At 41.6% G+C, this 16576-nt stretch overlaps 1 protein-coding gene across 2 annotated transcripts in view; it reads right to left on the minus strand.

Annotated features, from left to right (window-relative positions):
* TBL2 (transducin beta like 2) overlaps positions 1-16576 on the minus strand; it is an 87982-nt gene that overhangs the window by 46290 nt on the left and 25116 nt on the right. Inside the window, exons 2-3 of one of the 2 annotated variants that reach the window (XM_085878896.1) lie at positions 14515-14645; positions 14212-14396 (exon numbers count right to left, since the gene is read on the minus strand). In XM_085878896.1, coding sequence (XP_085735022.1) covers positions 14212-14396; positions 14515-14645 — 316 coding nt within the window. The remainder of the gene's footprint in view (positions 1-14211; positions 14397-14514; positions 14646-16576) is intronic. The other variant, XM_085878897.1, reaches the window with a different exon arrangement.

The following is a 16576-nucleotide window of genomic DNA, read 5'->3' on the forward strand; positions in this document are numbered from 1 at the left end:
ACCCAAAGATTGGAGACTGTTCATTGACAGCAGCAAGCGATCACTGAAATGTGTTCTGCTACACAACGGCAACCAGTTTGCCTCTGTACCCATCGCTCACTCGACTACACTGAAGGAGAAGTATGAAGCGGTGAAGTAAGTGCTGGAGAAAATTGGTTATGATCAGCATAAGTGGTTTATTTGTGTTGACCTGAAGATGGTGAACTTTTTGTTGGGACAACAGTCTGGCTTCACCAAGTACCCATGTTTTCTGTGCATGTGGGATAGTAGGGACCGTGCTCAGCATTACACGAAGAAGGACTGGCCTGTGCGGGAGGAATTGGTGCCATGCAAAGAAAGGAACGTCATCAACGACCCTCTGGTGGACAGAGACAGAATACTCTTCCCACCGCTGCACATCAAGCTCGGCTTAATCAAGCAGTTCACCAAGGCTCTGGACAAAGATGGTGACTGCTTCACTTACTTGTGCCAGGCTTTTCCAGGATTGACCATGGAGAAGTTGAAAGCTGGCATCTTTGATGGTTCTCAGATCCGTCAGCTCATCAGAGATCCAGAGTTCAAAAACTCAATGAACGAAGTGGAACTGGAAGCGTGGAAGACATTTGTTTTGGTAGTGAAGAACTTTCTTGGCAACAATAAGGCCAGAAACTACGCAGAACTTGTCAACAACATGCTGACTGCTTTCAGAAACCTGGGCTGCAACATGAGCATCAAGATGCACTACCTATTTTCACATATGAACCGGTTTCCTGAGAACCTGGGTTCAATGAGTGACGAGCAGGGGGAGAGATTCCATCAGGACATGAAGGAGATGGAGACCAGGTATCAGGGTCGCTGGGACGCAGTCATGATGGCTGACTACTGTTGGAATCTGAAGAGAGACCCCCCTGCCGCTGAACATTCCAGGAGTTCGAAGAAACGGAAGTTCAAGCCCTGAAGTTTGAACAGTGGTGACGCAACATGCAATTTACTTGTACTTACCTTTATCAATGCCCACCATTTAGATGACAGTAATCGATGTTTCTATCATGTAATCAATAAATGTTGATGGCAAAACATTTTTTTTTTCTTTAAAACATGTTTAGGATGATATGTGTTGACAAAAATCAGCTGATAATGCCACAAAAATGTAATTGATTTTGTCACAAGATCTGATTTTTTCAAATCAACTTAGCACAAAAACCTGACCTGATGGAGAGAAACGGATGCCATTTCCTGATTCAGCAGTGCCAGAATACCCTAATTCACTTGTAGAAATCTAGACAACATTCAGAAAGTAAAAAATTGTTGACCAGTGTTCTTTTTTTCTTCTTTGTTCTTGTTCTTTTTTATTTTTTTTTCTTGCTTTTTGTTCTTGTTTTTTTTATTTTTTTTATTTTTTATTTTTTTTGTTCTTGCACATCTTGCACATCTTGCAAGTTTTTGTTCTTGCACATCCATACTTTGAAGCAACTTTTGAATCTGGAAACATCTTTTGAAATAGAGGTCCAGCATGATCTGAGACTGATATGGGCAAGTTATGTTCCACAATAAATCCACTAAAGAGAAGTTCTGCTCGGGTAACATCCTCTTCCTCGCTTGTCCCTTGTTTGGTGAAATAATTCAGAAGTGTACCGGTACTCGTGCTCGAAGATCTCTCCTTTGCAATGTCCGTGTGCCGTTTGCTTCCAACGTGCTTCCGAATATCATCGCGACCTCCGTGCTCAACTGAAATATCAACGCTGCATACTGTACAATACGCATGATGAATTCCTCTTTCAGACTTTCGAATACACGGGTATTGGAGACTGTATTCGGTCTTGTACTTCTGAGACCATTTCTTGGTCTTCGTAAGCTTCTTTTCTGCCATTTCGTAATCAACATCAAGGGCTTGAAGCATCGGTAACTTCGAAGTCGATGTTCCACAGCTGCAGCGCGACTCGTAGAACTCTAGCGGCTGTTAAACACCGCACGGTGGTCGCGACCGCCGGGCTGGTACGGGGCCCAGCTGCATGCAGTGAGCATATCGCATGCATATACACTGTGCATACATACCGCATGCACTGTATTGCACACATACCGCATGCACTAAATCTCAGTGCATGATCGCCTAAGCGAGATCCAGACCCAATGTTTCGCTGCTCCTCATTTGAATTTGCATTTTTTTACGTACAATTTGGTGGCAGCGAACGTTATGGAGTTACCACATGCTATACGTAGCAGACGATGCTTTTCATTCAATTCTCATACTAGTACATTCTGATTAGTGAACAGTGCAAAAATATCAAAATTTCGGGAGGATAAGGATAGTGATCGTAAGGGCGGGAGTTTGGGTGAATTTTCGGAAGCCTCCCGATGAAATCGGGAGGGTTGGCATTGCTGACAAAGGCATCATCCCAACTGACTGGAAGAGGGGCCTTGTTGTCCTTCTCTGGAAAGGGAAGGGTGATCGCCAAGACTGCAACAACTACCGAAGGGTGACGCTGCTCTCAGTGCCGGGCAAGCTCTTTGCTTGGAAAATTATTGATATGGTTCGCCACCATCTGCTTGAGCACCAGCATCCAGAGCAGTCAGGCTTTACGCCAAAGAGGTCAACGATTAACCGTATCCTTGCTCTTTGGGTCCTCACCAAACGCAGAGGAGAGTTTCGGCAGGGGCTGCTTGCAGCCTATGTTGATCTCTGTAAAGCGTTCGATTCAGTGAATCGGGATGTCCTCTGGAGGATTCTTGGTCTTCGTGGGAGGATGTCAAGATCTCTGACCTTGATTTAACAGATGATGCAGTCATCTTTGCGGAGACTTTAGATATCCTTTTGGGGCCCTCGAGGTGCTGAATGAGGAGTCGGAGCCGCTGGGATTCTGGGTTTCCTGGGTCAAAACTAAGATCCTGGCTTTCAATGACATCTTCGATGCTGTTGTCCTGTCTGTGCCTGTTTGTGGTGAGGATGTTGAGGTCGTAGAGAAATTCACTTACCTTGACAGTGATATTCATGTCTCTGCTGGCTGTGAGTCAGAGGTCAATAGACGTCTGGGTCGGGCCTGGGGAGTCATGGATTCACTGGATAATGGGGTGTGACGCTGCCGGTACCTGTGCGGGAGGACGAAAGTCCGAGTATTCAGGTCCTTGGTGCTTCTAGTCTTGCTCTATGGATGCGAGACTTGGACTCTGACCAAGGATCTGAGACGGATACTTAATTCCTTTGGTACCAGGTTTCTTCAGAGAATCCTTGGCTATCGCTGGTCGGACTTTGTGTCCAATGAGCGGTTGCTGAGAGAGACTCAAATGAGATTTGTTACCTGCATAGTCCGTGAGCGGCAGCTGTATGGACATGTGGCTCGTTTTCCTGACGCTGATCCTGCTCACCAGATTCTCTCAGCGTGGGAGTCTCGTGAGTGGAGGAGGCCAATGGGCTGACCACGTGCCTCGTGGTTACAGCAGGTTGATTGGCATCTCAAGGAGACGGGGATGGGCCAGGCATCTGCCTGGGGGATGGCCAGACGGAAGACCCTGGAGAACCGGTGGAAAGTCGACGCAGCGACGCACTGCTCTGGCGCATGCTCCCATACCTGACGTACGTGTAGATGGATAACCCAAAAACATAATGCCTCCAGCGACTATCAGTGGAGGCATAAAAATTATAGTAACCGGATCTTCACAAAAATCTTATCAAGTCGGCCTTGTCAGTTGTCACATGCCTAACCTGCCCACCAAATTTCATCCAAATCCGTCCACAACTTTTTGATATATCACACACACACACACACACACACACACACACACACACACACACACACACACACACACACACACACACACACACACACACACACACACACACACACACACACACACACACACACACACACACCTGCGGTGGCAGAGGTAAAAAATGAAGAAAAAAATAAAAAATAAAAAAAACATGGGATGGAATCCCCTAAAAAAAAAATCTGAACAAGGTAGTAAGGAATGACACCACAATCCATTAATGGATTGACATCACATCTTTGTCATTGGTGGCAATAGTAACAATTGTTTGAAAATGTCTATGTTGGTGAAAGTTGTAGATTTGTTGTGAAGGTTGCCGAAGCAGTTACTACAAAAAACAACAACACATATTTTAAAGGCCATTTTCCCTGCAAGAGCGAGGGTTAACCTTGCGCCCCCCATGACAATCTTCTCCACTTTGCCCTATTTTCTGCATCTCCCCTTGTTAACTCTCTTACCCACATTTCTTCTTCCACCACCTTTAGCCAAGTCTTTCTCGGTCTTCCCTGTCCTCTACTTCATTCTACATCCATTTCCATCACTGTTCTTACCCATCACTTTCATTCTTCCTCAACACATGATCCAACCATCTCAACCTGTTTTTCTTCACATCATCGATGACAGATTCTACTCCCATCATCTTCCGCAATTAATCATTTGTCTTCCTCTCTCTCAACGATATTCCACACATCCACGGAACCATTCGCATTTCCACCCTTTCCAGCCTTCGTTGCTGCTCTGTGTTCATCAGCCAGATCTCGCTCCCATAAATCACAGCACCTCACACACCCCTTTCCCTTCAACTTCAACAACACTCCCATCCTCGTCATCACACCAATCAGTTCCCAAAACTTCTTCCATGCACATCTCTCGAGCAACCATCACTGGGTTTGATCCACCTTCTCCATTCAGCATGTCTCCAAGGTCGCAAAATATTTTCACACCTTCCAAGTTCATACCATCTCCAAGATCCAACTCAACATTTCTTCCATCTGCAACTCCCTTAATGCACACCTTACACTTGAATATAGATAGCTACCACACTGGATAATAACCCTCACACCACTACATTTTTGATGAATGATAACCCTCACACCACGACACGACACTAATAAAAAAAAAAAAAAAAAAAAAAAATCAGCATACACTGTACAATGAATGGAGTTCACTCCAACACCCTTCCTGCACACAGCACACGGCCACTTCCCAGTTCTTTCCACCTCACCACACATATTACCACTTACAATCACCTTCATCTTTCCAAGATTCACCTTCAAACCTTTTTGCCTCCATACATTCATCTTCTTTCAGTGCATCCCTACTCTCCGTAATCAACACCAAATCATCTGCATACAACAACTCCCATGGTAAACCCTCCTTTGCGCTCCGAGCCAGCACTTCCATCACAACTACAAATAGTAGTGGACTTAGTACCAACCACTGATGCACTCCTACCTTCACCTCAACCTCACCACACTTCCCATCCTCTGTCCTTGCAGCTGTGCATGCTCTCCCATACATTGCCATCACTACTATGATCAACCATTCCTCCACTCCTAACTTCTTCAATGCCCATGTCACTACTTTGTGTGGAACCCTCTCGAATGCTCTCTCCAAATCAACAAACCCAAGAAACAACTTCTTCCACTTCTCCATGCCGAAGCAATTACCAATTGTGTATTTTATTTGTTGTGGAATTGAGGGAGAATAATGTCCAAAGATGTTGCCGTGGCGATCCATGAAAGGATTGTTGTGTAATTCCTACAATGTTCCTACCTCCTTTGATTGTTTTGCAGATTCCATCCCAAAATGTTTTTTCATTTTTTTTCGTCGACTGTTTTTTTCTGAAATGTTTAACTATTTTTCCCAATTTCGATGTCAATGATATAATCATCCAGTAAATTATTTTGAGGGAACTCTTTTACACGGGGAACTCCCCGATCTCTAACTCACTCAATGATACATCTCATACAAGTCCCTTCCCTAGTTACCTTCGCATTCTGCGAAAGGTTACGTTTTGGTCGCTGTGTATATGTGTGTTTGTTTGTTATTCGCATAACTCAGAAAGTATTAAACCGAATTGCATGAAAATTGGTGGGATGATTTGATCAGATTTTGGGAGCGATCGGGTCAAAGGTCAAGGTCATGAAAAGGTCAAAAACAAACTTTTGAGCATAACTTCCTTCATAAGACAGCTATCGACATGCAAGCAACGCCATATTGTTCCATGACGAAATACCTTTCGGATACGTGGTGTCAGATTTGACGCGACGTCATCAGAAGTGCATCAAAATGACGTCACAAGATGACGTAAATTTTCAATTTTCGACCTCATCAGTTTTGATCATACCGTTTTGTAGGACTTACCTTAAGGACGTCACACACCAAATTTGACGTCGTTCGGACTGACCGTTATGACGTCATTGACGTTTGAACATAACGTTTTTCAATTGTGGCTAAAATGTCCTGATATTTTATATTCAAATATCTATGTAATTTGTAAAGGAAATTGTCCCAAATCCAGGCATTACATTATTATCAGTACCAAAATATCTGCTTTTTTATGAACAGGTTTTGCAAATTAACTCTCTGGTCAAGGTCAAAATATACTTGTAGGCATAACTTCAGATCTAATAGAGCTATCGACATGAAACAAACGTTAAAATGTTCCGTGAAATAAGAACTTTCAGGATGGTAGTCCGCGATTGGTAGTGACATCATTGGAGGTGCGTCAAAATGACGTCACAAGATGACGTCATTTTTAAACTTTCGATTTTTTCAGTATTTATCATTCCATTTTGTTGGACTGCCCTCAATGACGTCTAACACCAAATTTGACGCCCATCGGACTGATGGTTGTGACATCATGGACGTTTTTAAATGATGTTTTTCAAATGTGCCCGGAAAAAAAGTAGCGGCGGCGAAGGTATGCGCTCTACCGAGTGCCCGTTCTAGTTTCCTTTATGCTCTGCCAAATATTTCCCAGCCCTTTATCATTTTTCTTTACCCTCTCTCCTTTCTCTGCTTCTTCCCTTCTATTCTATCCCAATCTTCCTTCTTCTCCTACCATCGTACATTCTTCTTTTCTTCAATTTTAATTTCCTCATTTTACTCCCTACCTATTTGTTTACAATAAAGAGAAACCTCCATTCTTATCCTGTCCTCTTCTGTTCCTTTTCTCAATGTTAGCATTTCCAATTTCCTCCTTCTCCACCTCCACCTCTCCTTACCTTGTGTACGTGAAATAAACGGACACCTTAAAAGCGGTTACATCTATTTACATAAGGAGGTACTGCACGATTTGCTTGAACAATAGCACATGTACGGTAGTGCATGGAAAGGTGACTTTAGAATGCTCTTTTCAATGACCGGTATTATCTCCTGTGAACCTTAAGGCCCGGTCACACCTTGACGTTTTAGCCAGCGATGGCAACGTGTTAAAATTTATGTAAAACGCTGGCTTACGTTGAACTTTTGATGTTTTTTTTTAAAGATTCGGACGTATTCATAGCGACTTGGTCTTATGTATAACGCATTGGTTACTACACAGAACGTTTCGTTGTGTTATAGATAACTTATACCAACGAATGCTGAACCTGTTGTCGGCCTTCACAACCTATGCCCAACGATAGTCTAACTTCGGCATAGCGCGTTGCACGCATCGCCGACGATGTCGTGGCGTAGCCTATTAAAAGGCTGACGCACAACGATTCAAATCATAACTGCCGTAGAAATGGAAGGGTCAAAATCGCGGTCACACCTTGGCAATCTTGCCAGCGTATGCCGACGTAACAAAAAGTGTGTCTAAAACGTTGGGGCACGTCGAATACGGTATGGGTAAGTTTGGTATGCACGAGTAGAACGCTAAATACGCTATCATAAGTCGTAGTAAGTAGAGTACGTCAAGAAATTTTGAACATGTTCAAAATTTTACGACGTACTCGGCGTATGACACACGTTCCGCATGCGATGAGGATAAGTTGTACACACGATATGTGGACGCTTACACACGTCCACAAACGCTACTTATAAGCTACTCATAAGTCGAAACACGTCGCGGTAATGTCTTTTTTACGCGAAACTTATTTCTAACTTGTGTTTGACGTGCTTTGAACCAATTCTTTACGTAGTCCCAACACACATCGACGTATGTAGACGTCTTCCGGTCGACAAAAAAAAAAAATGAATGTGTTTCTAGCTTACAACTGCCATATAAAGTCGTGTTCCCAGCGGTTTTGGGAATTGGTATATAAAAATGGTGTTCATAAAAGGGGAACCCAACAGTGTTTTCGAGTCCTTTTTGAGTCGATGTCCATGTCAGCAGTAACAGTATCAGTATCAGTATTAGTATTAGTAGTAGTTTGTTCATGTTGGCAGTAGTAGGTGGGTGTGAGGGGGAGGGTGTGGGTTATGATGGATCGTCCTTGCGTCCGCGTGTCCACGGGTAGGTTCATAGGCTGCCACTCAACGATTTAAATGGCTGCATCTCCACTATTGAAAGTAGACGCTTGCGCTCAACAATTGGATTTTTTTTACACTCAACGACTTTTAAACGGTACCACTCAGCTATTTTCATTGTTTACAATGAACGATTTAAATTGCTGTCACTCGCCTTTGTTTTTTTTTTTTTTGTTTTTTTTTGACGCTGGGGTTTGGAAATTTGAAACGTTTCTTCTGAACGTGTTAAAACGCTCAAACTCGACTATTTTAAATAGACGCTGCCGATGGACAATTGGAATCATATCCAAGCTAGACATCGAAGTGTGAACATCCTCGTCATGCCGAAGAAAAGTTTGAAGAATGCTGCAAATAAGTGTCCTGGCCGTGGCCGTGGACGCTGACGCAAGGACGATCCATTATACCGACGTCTTTCAGCCTATGAGTAATTTAAAGTAACGTCTGTCGACGTGTGGCAACGATCGCGTAACGTGCCAACAACACGTTAATCATAGGTAGGAAATAAGTTTCGGGTACTCTAAACATTACCTCGGCGTGTCTCAACTTATGATTAACTTACAAGTAGCATGTGTTGACGTCTGTCAACGATCGCAGACCGTGCCTACAACTTGTGGCCAGCGTAGCGGAACGTGTGAGTCATACGCCGGCATACGTCGTGAAATTTCAAGCATGAAAAAATTTGAGGACAACCGAAAAGTACAACGTTTAAAGCCAACGTACAACGACGTATGGCAACGTACTACGACGTATGCCAGCGTGCTCTCAATGTTATCAAAACTTACCCATAACGTATTCAACGTGTGCCAGCGTTTTAAAAAAAAAAAAAATCAAAAATCGGCATACGTTGGCTAAAACGTCAAGGTGTGACCGGGCCTTTAACGAAAGCATCAACAGACCGTTCTGGGCCCTTTTCCTTCAAAAATTATGCATTTTGTCACACCTTCCAATCCACCACAAAGACTTTACAGCAGTGAGTTTTATGGGAGAATTTCTTATTCTGTGCATGTGTAAATGGCATTCAAAATGTTATGGTGTATTGTGGTTGCATTTTTTTGTTAAACAGATAAAAATAAAAATAGGAATTAAAAAAAAAAAAAAAAAAAAAAAAATACGGGTGCAATATCCAAGAGAAAATTCAATGTCGTTTCCTTCGGTTGGAATCATTGTAATTGCTTCAGCCATCATTATGCTCGGCTCGATCACATCTATCAATAATTTGGTGGATGAACAATTTGGCGATTTTGCAATTTCTCCATTTGGTAACTTTAGTGATTTATTCTGGTATCTTTTTCATTCTTGTTGGTTCTGAAAACATTTGAGAATCCTGACTATAATTCACAGATCGGTGTTTGTTTGTTTATTACTTGCAAAATCGAAGATTTTTCAAGTATATTGGTTAGTCAATTTTGTTATTCGGTCTGTCTGTCTGTCTGTCTGTCACCTGCAGGTCACAATTTAAAACCGATCTTCACCACATGGTAGAGTTTGTCATAAGGAAGAATTCTATTGTCTTTGAGGTCAAGAGGTTAAAAGGTCAACATAGGTCAAAGGTCCTAAGGTGGTATTTCTAAAATCCTCAATTTTCATCCAAATGACTTGAAATTTCAAGAGGATTTATATTTCAGGTCACTGAATTAAACCAGCCAATTATTATTGAGGTCAACCTCGACGAAAAGGTCAACATAGGCCAAAGGTTAACAACTAAGGTGAAATGTCTAAAATCCTCAATTTTCATCCGATTGACTTGAAATTCGAAGAGATTATATATTTCAGGTCACTGAATTCAACCACCAATTCTTTTGGAGGTCCACATCGGCAAAAAGGTCAACATCGGCCGAATTTCTAAAATTGTCAATTTTCATCCGATTCACTTGAAATTTGAAGAGTTGCACATTTGGTAATTCAATTCAACCACCAATTATTTTTGAGGTCAAATTTGTTTTATGGATTTTAAAAGTAGTGTTTTGCACGACGTCGTCTTCTTGTTTGTTTGTGGGTTTGTTTGTGGTGCTACTCCTCCTACAGTTCTGGGCCGATTACATCCAGACTTGCTACAGAGGATCAGCATGACACCAATGAATGTATACACCAATGAGTGTAATTTTGCACTTTGCCAGTGGTCTTGGCGGAGGTGAAGGAGGGGGATGCAATTGTGTATCATGTAGCGCCGCTTACAGGTGGTAGAGGGTATTACAAGTCTCCACCATTTACAGTGCAGTATTTCTGTCCCCATGTTTTCCAGTGTAGTGAGGTGTTATAAATAAGCAGCAGGTATGTTTTTGCTTCATGCATGCAACTCAGGTTTTTTTTTTTTGCCAAACTACAAAGCTGTCAGTTACCTATACACCACCCAAATAAAAGGCATGCGTCAGAAGAACGTGTTGTATGCTTGGAACAAGATCACCTGTTGGGTGGGTACTTTGCTAGTAAAAGAAATGGCTTTAAAAGCTTATGACTTCACTCTATAGTAACGTTTCAGCAGACAATTTTGTACACATCTCATGGGATGGCCAATTTTTCCCAAGCCATCCTGACAAGTGGAGTACTACCGTCCTCATGATACAAAAGAGGCTTGGTGAACCTCGCAGGAGCTGCTGTGAACTACACTTCCATGGTCATTATGGATTGTATAAAGATGGTTAATCCGTATGATGAAGGGAAAAAATAAATAAATAAATAAATAAATAAAATTCATGAATCAGCACTTTTGGCTCCTTTCAATAAAATTAGTGAACCTCGTAAAGCACGTGTTCTGGAAAGGGTTTTTGCTACAGCGCGGATTTAATTCAACAACACCAACAACAACCACGCTCAGTCATTTTGAGCGAGTCGTTCACCCACAGAAAGCGTTTTTGCTGTGCTCCGTCACCCCGAGCGAGTCATTCACTCACCGCAGATGAAACTATGGCTGCAAAGCATGCAACAAGTGCCAATGGAGAGAATGATCATGTAAGGAAGTCAAGAACGTCTCATTAATTGGAGGTGAAAATAAAAGTTTTTGACCGGTTTGATCGAGGTGAGCGCAGCATTGATATTCAGTGATGGGACTTCGTGATTCTACAGTGGTAACCATTCATGACAATCGTGATAAAATCCGGAAGAGTGCTCAGATAACAACAAATCTCAGTGTTACCACAACTGCAATATCTCGGCCTGATGCTTTTGAGAAAATGGAGAAGATTCTGACCATGTGGATAGAGCATCATAACCAACAGAACATGCCCTTGTCTGAATTGTCATTAAAGAGAAGGTAAGGAGTTCGTATGGCGATGTAACCAAAGATACAAATGATCCAGTGCCTTTTGCTGCCAGTTATGGGTGGTTTGAGTGCTTCAAGAAATCGCCATGTGTTCCACAGTATCAAGTTGACTGGTGAAGCTGCTGCTGCATATCAAGCTGCTGCTGAAAATTTTCCAGCCATCTTCAAATCAGTGATTGTGGAATGGAGGTTACACCAAGCCAGGCGTTTAACCTCGATGAAACTGGACTTTATTGGAAACGCGTGCCCAGACACACTTTCATCTCGATCTCCATCAACTTTGGCCTGAAGCAGTGATCGAGTTCAGAGGTTTCACCAAGGCTGAAGTCAGCGAAGCAAGGCAACTGATTATGTTCATGGCCCTTGAAGAGGTCGACGAAGATGATGTAGAGGATTTGTTTCTCTCACACAGGGAGGAGCTGAGCGATGAAGATCTCTGCTCTGAAGGAGGAGCACAGCAGAGAGGAATTGGAATCAAGTCCTGAGGAGGTTGTACCTGTTAAAACCCTCATGACAAAGGTCATGGCGAAAGGTTTCAAGTTGGTCGACGAAGCAAAGGCCATCTTTGATGAACATTATCCTGACTGTATGAGAAGTTCCAAGGTACGGAGGGAGACGGAGAATGTCCTTACATGTTATAAGGAGGTTCACGAAGAGAAAATGAAGGCAGCCACTCAAGTCTCCATTATGAAGTTCTTCAAAAAACTCCCAAGCAAATCAGCCTCCATTTCATCTTCTGAGCCTTCAACCGCAACTGGACAGCCTGCCACAATCAATTTGTACTATATCCAACCCCAATAAAGACAACACTTATTGAAAAGCAAATAATTTTCATGTTTATATTACCCTCGCCAAAGGAGAGTGTATTGCATTTGGGTCTGTTTGTCCGTACAGAACTTTTGCGTTTTTCTCCTCAACCGCTTGTCAGATCAAGATGAAATTTTCACCATCGGAGCGACTTCTCATGTACAATGTTTCATTGATAACTATGACAAAGGTCACATGGTGTGGTAGCCATGTTGGAAAAATGGAAAAAAAAAAAAAGAAAAAAAAAACATTTGGACCTCTATCTCTGAAACCACACCAAGGAAAAAAATTGAAACTTGGCACATGGCAAGTACTCGTCATGGAGAATAAGTGATTTATTTTAATGACGTCATAGGCACCTTCGTTATGACGTCGTAATTGCATATGTAGAACGCTACATCTAATCAGTATGAAAAATTTTGAGGGTCATCAGGGGATAAAATGATCCACAGAAAAAAAGGTTGATGACGTCATTGGTCATGTGATTCGGCAACAACATTGTTAAAAATAAAAAATAAGCAAACAAAAAAAAACCTTCAAAAATCTTCTCTGAAGTGGTTGAACAGATCAAGATGAAACTTTATACGTATGACCGCCTCTCCATGAGGAAAAGGTTCACACAGATGATGTCATAGGTCACATGGTTTGGCAGCCATATTGGATTTACCCGTAAACCTATTAAAAAAAACATTTTCTTCTCCAGAATGGCTGGACAGATCGAGGGGAACTTCACAAAATAATGTTCCCCAAGCCTTGGGGATACCAGAATATTCACGAATAATTGATGACACATGGTCTGACAGCCATGTTGGATTGAGTGAAAATCTTTTTTAAATTCTTTCTCTTGAACCGCTTAATAAACGTGAAACTTCACAATTATGAGAAGCAGTGATGGGGAATATGATTTAAATTTCAACCCGATTGGACGCAGGGTCTGGCAGCCATAATTAATTTTCTTTGATAACTGCACTTTTTTATTTGAATAAGGCTCACTTTGCTGGACCAACATGGGTTTGAGGGTAGAGTTGCATCTGAAACCCAAATCCTATCCAGGTTCCTCCTGATGACTATCATTACTTTTTGCTTGTTTGGGTTCCTTCTGATTACTCCAATGCAGGATTCTACCAATTTGGTCTTCGATTTGAATTGAATCTATTTGAATCCCATTATAAATTCAATTGAATAATTATGAAAAACATCATGGGTCAGGGCCAGGTGTCCAATCAAAGTGGGGTTACATCAGAGCGGGGCGTGTTGGTACCTGGTAATCACTGCCAGCACTTATAAAGTGGCAGTTCGAGTTAGGGCTCTTATTAATTACGTAACACACCAGTACACAAAACAAGTCCTGGCGAGGGTCTGCAATCTCCGATTGCTCTTTTACTTGTTTGTTATCCGTTTTACCAAAGCATTGTTCACTGCTTTTTTGAGGTTTTATATCGGTCATCAACCCTTAAAAGGTTGAAATCTTCCCCGTATGGAACACAACCAAGATCTTTACATGTTAAATATTGCCCCATAACACGTTTTCGGATAATACGGCGTTTCGTGGTAACACATCCCCCGTGTTTTCCAAGGGTCACCTGTCTACTAAAATCTTCTTTGAGCTTGGAGCTTAGAACAAGCACATTACCTGCTTCGCTTTTCCAAATAACCTCATCAAGATATGTCAACATCTCAGATCGGTTGTCAAATGATGTAGATTTTCACAACTTTAAAGCAGCAAATACATACAAGCCCATGCCCAAGAACACCTCGAGACTGGTGTGACATGACAGATGAGGATGCTGCCAAGTTCACACAAAGTCAAAGAGCTAACCACAAATGAATCAAAGCAAGCACCAACTTAAAACCTTGACAATAATTCAACCTGAAAAAACAAGCTCTTTAATGTTCCAGCAATACCATAATGCCTACCATCGATCTCGATGGCATCAACATACCTGGTTTCCGACGTGAATCGAACCAGAGTAACATGGTCCAGTACAATGCTGGCACGTGAATGTCGGTGCTCCTTGTTCTGGAACTCCCTGGTGGACCACAGACGCAAAGTGCGATCTTCAGAACATGTGATCAAATGCTGTCCGTTGCTGCTCCAGTCCATGGATGTTATCATCTCAGAGTGTCCCTTCAAAAGGTACACAGAAAAAAAAAAAAGAATAAACCTTCCTGTAGATAAAAATGATTAGCATATGATCAGCAAAGCTGGAAGAACAGAAGCTAAGCCTGTTAACTGCAGGTGAGACCTTGAGAGATCCAACCAAAAGGCAATGTGCAAAAGTATCCTGTTGAGTTCTATGGTCCCTGCGCTGCAACCCTTTAGCTTTTTTCTGTGATCGGGATTGTAGCTCTCCATTTCCTCCACTGGCAGGCTCTTCTGGAAGCAGAACGAGAAACACATTATCACTCATCACTGAGCCGAAAAAGCAAAAATGAGATGTCCATGAACAGTACACACCAATAAATAATCATCAAAATGTTTGGATCAAAAAAAGAAAGCTCACAAGTAAGTGAAACCAATGCAGATGCAAGGTGACATGTTGGCTGTTCCATCGCAATGGAAATGATGTGAGACTCAGAATCTCATTTACTTAATAAATAAAGTGGAACAGAGACCGATTAACAGTACTGTACGAAGAAGACGAAGACGAAGACGAAGGCGAAGACGAAACCATACTCTGCAGAGCATTGGAACTGCTTCAGCAGTCTCATTGGCTATTGAGCACAATCCTGGGACGGGTCGCCACTCCGACACAGACTCATTCAAAAAGTTTAACATTTCCACCGTTATACAGTGTAAAACCCAGATCCACACCCACTCCATCTCCTCTTCTTCCAGGAAGTGCATGTCAACATTTAACAGCCATTCAATTTTGTCTTTTTTAATATTTTCTGTCCAGTCTTGAAAATACAAGGCACAAAAAAAAAAAAAATCAATAAAACTCTGCTTGATCTTTCCTGGCCCATTTCCACTTAAACTGCACAATCTAAGCAGTCCGTTGTCAAGTGGCCTCATCATAAATGAATGCATATGCATTTACTAAATGCTCATACAGATTATACAAGGCCAAAAAAAAAAAAAAAAAAAAAAAGTTGCATTGGCGTAACCCGCCCGACCCTACGTTTTTTTTTTTGTTTTTTTGCTATCGATTTCAAGTATCTTGTTGATTGCGATCGCAAAAACCCGGAAGTGTTTCGGACAGAACCCGCCGACAAAAAGGGTGGTACTCGAGCCGGGGGAGATTTTGGGAGGGATTTATTAGGATTTATTAAATTTTTGGATTTATTATCCAAAGATTTTGGGATTTATTAGGAAAAAAAAATAAAAAAATAAAAAAAAGATCCCGACCGACCTACCCTATTTTTCAGTGACCCGTTACGCCAATGCAACATTTTTTTTTTTTTGGCCTAAGGTAATTTGTATACAGTGCTCTGTAATTTTGAATCATATTTTAAGAGATCCGCAAAATATATATATATATATATATATATATATATATATATATATATATATATATATATATATATATATATATATATATATATATATATATATATATATATATATATATATATATATATATATATATATATATATATATATATATATGAGCCTGGTGTTGGCGCAGTGGTTAGGGCAGCGGCTTGGGATCCAAGAGGTCCTGAGTTCAAGCCCCGTTGAGCCACTGAAATAATACACCAGGGGGTTGACTCAGCCTGTCATCCTTCCGAGGTCGGCGAAATGAGTACCAGTATACTGGGCCGGTGTATACCCCGGTTAAAAGAGGTGTACCATATCCCTGTGTCGTAAGACGCGACCAGGGTTGCGTCAGGAAGGGCATCCGGCGTAAAACATGTGCCAAATCACTATGCGGATCATAATGGATGATCCGCTGTGGCGACCCCTAACGGGAGCAGCCGAAAGAAGAAGAAAAGATATATATATATATATATATATATATATATATATATATATATATATATATATATATATATATATATATATATATATATATATATATATATATATATATATATATATATATATATATATATATATATATATATATATATATATATATTATACATACAGGGTACCGGGCGTAGTGGCGTGCGCCTGTAATCCGGCTACTCGGAGGATCGCTTGAGGACGGGAGCTCTGCGCTGGGCCACGCTATGAGAGGGTGTAGGGCAGCCTGGAATCATGGCAAAACCCAATCCTTATTTCTGTGTCATAAGAGGCGACCAGAGTTGCGTCAGGAAGGGCATCCGGAGTAAAAGCTATGCCAAATCAGTATGCGGATCATA

Source organism: Eptatretus burgeri, chromosome 4 (assembly GCF_056783735.1).
Source record: "Eptatretus burgeri isolate ZD-2024b chromosome 4, Ebu_testis_v1, whole genome shotgun sequence".
Taxonomy (NCBI): domain Eukaryota; kingdom Metazoa; phylum Chordata; class Myxini; order Myxiniformes; family Myxinidae; genus Eptatretus; species Eptatretus burgeri.